Below are 6,564 nucleotides of genomic sequence, written 5' to 3'. Positions count from 1 at the left end.
ATGAAGAGCTGCCCAGCGTGCCAAAACGCTAGTATCGCCTCTCAGCAGCACTGTTTAGTAGGAAAATAATTTTGATTGTCATACAGTCCAGCGCGTAGCCCATGCATCACACTCGGAACGCTCACCGCCTGCGCGCTCTGCTCTCCCCCTGCATCTGATGCGTCGCGCACTTCTGCGGCCGGCATCCACAGCTCCCCTCCAGCCTCGCCCAGCAAGCGAAGCAGCGTCAGCCATGAAGATCGTGCGCCGCAGAGACGAGCCCGGCGCCGCCGCGCCAGCGGCCGCCACAAAGCCTGCCGCGCCCGCGGCGGCGGGCGGCATCACGCCGAAGGTCCTGGTGCGCGCCGCCGCGCCAGCCAAGGTTTCAAAAGAAGAGGAGGACAGCCGGAAGGTTGCCCAGCTGCTGGGCAAGCTCAGCCTGGACGGCGCCTGCGACGGGGCGTCCGACGTAAAGGCGGCGGTGGCCGCCAGCGGGTTTGGGCCGCTGCAGGTGAGGACTGCCGCCGCGCCCGCCCCGTGGCTGCCCGCGGCAGCCGCCGCTGCCGCTCCGGGCTGACGCTTTCACGGCAGCGCCTCGTATCGGGCCCTGGGTTCGCGGATGCATTGACGACATCACCTCAAAGCGCACCCAAAACGCCCATGATCACAACCGCCGACGCTACTCGTCCCTGTGCCTGCACCCCGATTTCTATAACAGGCGGCGGGTTTGATCGACCGCCTGGCGGCATCCCTTGACAGCCCCGACCCCGACGCCCGCGAGGCCGCCCTGCTCGCGATCGCCCAGCTGCCCGCCGCCACCGGCCGCGCCGCGGAGCCCTACCTGCTGCCCCTCGTCCCCTCGATCCTCGAGCGCGCGACCGACAAGGCCGCGCCCGCGCGCGACGCCGCGGCGGCGGCGGGCGCGGCCGTCGCGCGGTCGCTCTGCCCGCACGCGGCGGAAATGGTGCTGCCGGTGCTGTTTGAGCACACAGACCCGCTTAAGAAGTGGCAGGTGCGGGAGCTGGCGCTCAAGATGCTCGCGGCCGTGTCGGAGGTGGCGCCTAGGCAGGTGGCCGCCCGGCTGCCGGAGATCGTGCCGCTGATCGCGACGCTCATGGTCGACGCCAGGGAGCAGGTGCGGCGCTGCACACGCGCGCGCGGCGCAGCGCGCCTCCTGCTTCCCGCCGCCTGCCGCCTTGCGTCACCTCGATTCTCTGGGAGACTCGAGCGGCCAGAGCATTTGGCACCGGTTGCGTCTCGGCAGTTCGGGCGCCGTCCTGCTTGCGCTCGAGATTCACAATTCGTGGGGATGCGAGCGAGTTTTCGAATGGGGCGACGGGCCGCGCAGTCCCGCACGGCGGGAGGTGACGCGAGCTGACTGACGGGTTTGGTCGCCTTGCTGCGCCGCGCCGCCCCGCGCCCGCGCGCCCCCGCAGGTCAAGGCTGCGGCGGTGGAGGCGGGCACTGCGAGCTACCACCTCGTGGGGAACAGGGACATCGAACACCTGGTGAGCGCGAAGCTGCCTGGCAGCCGGCGTCGCTGCTTGGAATATGATGCGAGGGCCGCGGCGGCGGGCGCTGGGCGCCGGCGCCCTGGTTTGGGCGGCGCCACTGCGCCCCGCGCCGCGCTCCGCGGATCAATGGGAGCGCGGTCCCAGGCGCGGTCGTGTCAGGCAGCGCAGCTCGAACGGCGCGGCAGCGTGGGCCGCGTGCCGAGCGAGCGGCCGCTCGTGTTTTGCTGCCGGCGGCCCGAGTGGAACGGCCGCAGCTGCATGGCGCACCCCAGCGCTGTCCCACCGCAACGACGGTCGTCTGAGCCTGGCTGGGCCGTGCGCGGCGTTGAGTCACAGCACCCATCCCCCTCTGCTGCGGCGTGATGCTGTGGCGCGGCATCACAGGTGGACGACCTGCTGCACTGCGTGGCGCGCCCTGAGGAGGTGACCGACGTGGTCGTGAAGCTCAGCGCCACCACGTTCGTGCAGGTGGGGCCTGCGGCGCAGGGGCCGGCGCGGGGCCTTGGGCATCGGGGAGCAGCGACAAGGCGGGGCAACCGCCGCGTCGCCCCCTGCCGCTGCAACGCCCGCCTTGTTCGACGGCCCGGCATCCCCCTGTACCCGACTGGATTGCGAGCCGGCAACTCAGCGCCTGTCGTTGCACCGGGAATGCTTGCTTCTCCCCCAGGCGATCGAGGCGCCCGCGCTGGCGGTGATGGTGCCGCTGCTGATCCGCGGCCTGCGGGAGTCGACCCCGATCCAGCGCAAGTGCTGCGTCATCACCACCAACATGGCCAAGCTGGTCAACAGCCCCCTGGACGCGGCGCACTTCCTGCCAGCCCTCGTGCCAGGTGCGCCCCCTGCCACCACCCCCTTCCCGGCCGCACCGTCCCCTCCCCCCTCCCCGGGGGCCGCGGCGCAGGCCTCCATCCCGACACGCCGCAGCTGGCCGTGCTTGCAGCGCGGCAGCCGCTGGTGTCACTTCTGCGCATAGGGAGCCGGCCGGGCCGGCTGCGACGACCGAACGCCGAGCCCGCCGCTGCACCTGTCGTTTCACACATTTGAATTTCCCCTGCAGGCGTGGAGAAGGTGGCGCGCATCGCGGCGGACCCTGAGCTCCGGGAGGTGGCCAGCGGGGCGCTGGTTGTGCTGGAGCGGATCGTGAAGGAGGCGAGCGCGATGCACAAGGAGACCAAGGCGGCGGCCGCGGACAAGGAGGTGCGGGGGAAAGGGGGGGGTGTTTGTCTGGGCGGCTGGGTTTCAGGTGGGTTCGATCACTTGGGGCGGTCGGGTTTTCGGGGCCAGGCGATGCCGCTTGGATGGACTTGCGAGTGTGGGGACGGGCACTTTGATTAGGCGCGCATATTGGCGTGTGGCGGACAGGGGCTGTAAAAAGCAGCTTTGCGTGGGGAGCGCGGCACAGCAGGGACGGCGGGCGGTAGAAGTTGTTGGTGCTTGAAAGGTACACTGGCTGCGGCACCGCCTTCCGACCTTTTGTAGCAGACGCGAGACCAGCTGCCTTGCCAGTAGCCCCCGTAACTGCGCGCAGCAACGGGGCTCTCCAGGCCTGACGCCGTCCCGAACTCACCCAAATTTCATTTTCCACACTCGCAGGAGACGCGTAAGCAGCTGGCGGCGACCATCGCGCTCACAAACCCTAGCCCCGTCGACGGCCCCGTTCTGTCGCACGTCGCGACGCTCTGCTGCGCGCTGATGGACGGGCGCATCTTCGAGTTTGAGGAGTGGCGGGACTGCCTGGTGCCCTACCTGGCGCCCACCTTCATGGACGAGGCCGCCGCAGAGGCCGCCTGCCGCGCGTTCATGGCGCAGTGAGTGGCGGCGCCGCCAGGGCGTGGAGGGGGCTGGCGCCGCCTTATGGGTAGCCCCCCCTTTCGCGCCCCGCCCCGCTTTGCTCATCTTGCACACAGCCGAAGCGCTACTTTACACCGCACCCTCCCTGCCGGCCCTGCCCGGCCAGCCGCGAGCAGGCGGGGCACATTGTATCGTAGCCAAGCGCGTGGTTGGGGCCCTCGGGTCCACCTCCCACCCAGTCATTTTTTACTCGCTCGTCTTCAGCCTGCGACTTTCCCCTCCGTAAACTCACTCTGCAAACCCCACCCCGCCCGCGCCGCAGGTGCATGGCGAAGATGCGGGAGGAGGGGGCGATCGAGGACCTGGGCTGGGAGAACGAGGGCGACGACGCGGAGCACCAGGAGCTGTGCAACTGCCGCTTCAGCCTGGCGTACGGAGGGAAGATCCTGCTCAACAACGCGTGCCTGCGCCTGGTGAGCCGGGGCGGGGGGCGGGCGGCCTGTCATGCTGGGCGCCAGCCTCGGTCTTCGTAACTGTGGGCGTTTTGCAAGTCCCGGTCCCCCCTGCATGGAGGAGGCACAGGCCAACACGCTTTCTCTCCTGATCATATTGCGAAATGTCAAACCTGGCGCACGCAGCTGCGCGGCCGCCGCTATGGCTTGTGCGGCGCCAACGGCGCGGGCAAGTCCACTCTGATGCGCGCCATCAGCCGCGGCCAGCTGGACGGCTTCCCGCCGGCGTCCCAGCTCAAGACGATCTACGTGGAGCACGACATCCAGGTGCGGCGGCGCGGGTCTTGACCGGCGCTACGCCGGCGGTTGACGGGCGTTTGACCGTCGTTTGACTGATGTTTGTGCTGCCAGTATCACAGCTGGTCAACATCAGCATTGGTTCTTGAGCTGCAATTATTGCCCACGCTCACCAGCCCGAGGCTGGAAGCAACTAGAATTGCGCCGCCGCGAATCCGACCCCGCTGCAATCTGCTGATGTCACCGTACCTGCGCAGGCGTCCCTGGCGGACCTGTCTGTGCTGGATTACGTCGCGGCCGACCCCGAGATCCAGAAGACCGGCAAGGGCCGCGCCGACGTCGAGGCCGCGCTCGCGTCCACCAACTTTGATGCGGAGATGATGGCCAAGCCCATCACGGGCATCAGCGGCGGCTGGAAGATGAAGCTCGCGCTGACCAGGTGGGGCCCGGGTGCCGCGAGGTGCGGCGCTCCCTGCTGCCAGGGGCCTTCCGGGCCGCAGCGCGCGCATGCATGATGGGCAGCGCAGTTTCAACTTGTTCCCTGCTGACGGCGCGGAGGCTTCGTCAGCAAAGCTGCGTGTCTTGACCCCTGCCCGAAATCGACGTCGCCGTGGGTCCCCTTCCATCCTCTCAACATTTACAGGGCCATGCTGCTGGGCGCGGACATTCTGCTGCTGGACGAGCCCACCAACCACCTCGACACCACCAACGTGGCGTGGCTGGAGGAGTGGCTGGTGTCACAGAAGGACGTCACAGTCATGACCGTCTCCCACGACAGCGGCTTCCTCGACAAAGTCTGCACGGGTTAGTCTGCGCGGGCGCCCCCTCAAGACCCCCTGAGGGCGCCCGCCTGCGGGAGCGTCAGCCCTGTGGAGGGGCCCCCGCTTGGGGAATTTTAGGCTGCTGCTCCTGCCTCTTGTTGTTGTTGTTGTGCCTTTGGACACTCCAACCTTTGTGGCGGACAAGGGCTGGTGAGCTACACAGGAAAGGAGGCTTTCACCCGTGCTGACTGCCCGCGTAAATGCGCCTCGTGCCATGCACGCTCACCCCCATCCCGCAGACATTATCCACTACCAGCAGCGCCAGCTGCGGCGGTACCGCGGCAACCTCTCGGAGTTCGTCAAGGCGGTGCCGGCCGCCAAAAGCTACTACGAGCTTGAGGCCGCCAGCCTGCGCTTCAGGCGCGCTTTGACCGGGGTTTGACCGAGCCAGGGGGTTTGACCAGGGGCTCTGGAGGCTGCCAATCACTGGCCGCGTGCGGCAGGACTTGCGCTGCCATCTGTTTATGAGAGAACTGGCGGCTTCTTCTCCCAGCAGGGCCGTCTGGCCTGTTCTGGTGGAGGTGGAGCCCGTGCTTACACGCCGGCATTTGTCCTCCAATCCATGTGTTTCGCAGGTTCCCCACTCCTGGGCTGCTTGACGGCATCACCTCAAAGGAGAAGCCCATCATCAAGGTGCGACAGCGCTTTGCCTGCGCGCCTGCCTTCGCGCAACCACTCGCGCGGTGCCCTCCTGCCACGTCCCGCGCCCAATACTACCTGGCAGTCCTGTGCGTACGTTTTCATATCTCTAACTTCCCTGCAAAATGCCATTTGAAAATGACCCGCAGCTGGACAAGGTGCAGTTCACCTACCCTGGGGCGCCCCGCCCCCAGATCTCCAACGTGCACGTCATGTGCCGCCTCAGCAGCCGCGTGGCCGTGCTCGGCGTCAACGGCGCCGGCAAGTCGACCCTCATCAAGGTGTGTGTGTGTGGGGGGGGGGGAGGGAGGCTTCGGCCTGAGCTCGAACCCGTTGCCTTTGCGCCTGCTGCTTGCTGCTGCTTGCGATCTATAGCAAAGCCGCTTGCGCTTGGGCGCCCGCCTTGCAGATTGCACAACGGCTGCAGGCAGCAGTCGTGTCGGCTCACAAGCCCTTTGTGACTGCCAAGTCAAAATCTGACAGCTTATGATCACATCCCATATCCCTCCGCCAGATCATGACGGGAGAGAACAAGGCAGACACCGGCAGCCAGGCGCGTGCCGCGCGCGGCGCCCGAGAGCGCTTCGGCCGGGCTGCTGCTGCGATACAGAGTGGGGCCCGCGGCTCCGCGGCCCGGGCCTCGCCCGCGCTACCGATCCGGCCCGGCAGCACAATCCGTGCACGCGCCACCCCCCACGCTCGCGACCTGGCCCCGAGCGTCTGGTAGCTTGAATTGGTGGCTCCCGCTGACGTCATCACGTCACCGCACGCGGGCGGCTCTTTCGTTCACGCGCGCGCAGGTGTGGCGGCACCCCAACCTGCGGCTGGCGTATGTGGCGCAGCACGCGTTCCACCATCTGGAGGAGCACTTGGACACCACACCCCTCAAGTACATGTTCCACAGGTGACCCCCAGCCCCCCCTGGATGCCGCTTGGCATGCATCCTGCTGCGCCCAAGCCCCTTGGGCCCGGGCCCGCCCACCAGGGACAACCCGCAGACCAGCACAGCCAGAATTTCCAAAGCCCATCGCACGCGCCTGCAGAAGCAGCGGCCAGCCACCACAATACAGC

The 6,564-nt window shown here is 67.7% G+C and overlaps 1 protein-coding gene across 1 annotated transcript; it reads left to right on the top strand.

Annotated features, from left to right (window-relative positions):
• Nucleotides 1-232: 232 nt before the first annotated feature.
• On the top strand, nt 233-6,401 carry MNEG_11489 (Elongation factor 3; the record flags this gene model as incomplete). The annotated part of the gene is made up of 16 exons (XM_014040039.1): nt 233-490; nt 698-1,114; nt 1,416-1,487; nt 1,878-1,961; nt 2,161-2,323; nt 2,551-2,690; nt 3,087-3,301; nt 3,607-3,757; nt 3,923-4,063; nt 4,291-4,472; nt 4,677-4,837; nt 5,094-5,230; nt 5,470-5,487; nt 5,643-5,774; nt 6,008-6,211; nt 6,294-6,401. 16 exons carry the CDS (start codon nt 233-235, stop codon nt 6,399-6,401), a joined length of 2,583 nt encoding a protein of 860 aa, XP_013895493.1.
• Between the last annotated feature and the right edge of the window lie 163 nt (nt 6,402-6,564).

The sequence above is a fragment of the Monoraphidium neglectum genome (genome assembly GCF_000611645.1).
Source record: "Monoraphidium neglectum strain SAG 48.87 unplaced genomic scaffold scaffold02768, whole genome shotgun sequence".
Lineage (NCBI taxonomy): Eukaryota > Viridiplantae > Chlorophyta > Chlorophyceae > Sphaeropleales > Selenastraceae > Monoraphidium > Monoraphidium neglectum.
The sequence above is the reverse complement of the archived record's forward strand: the minus strand, read 5'-3'. Positions and strand labels throughout refer to the sequence as shown.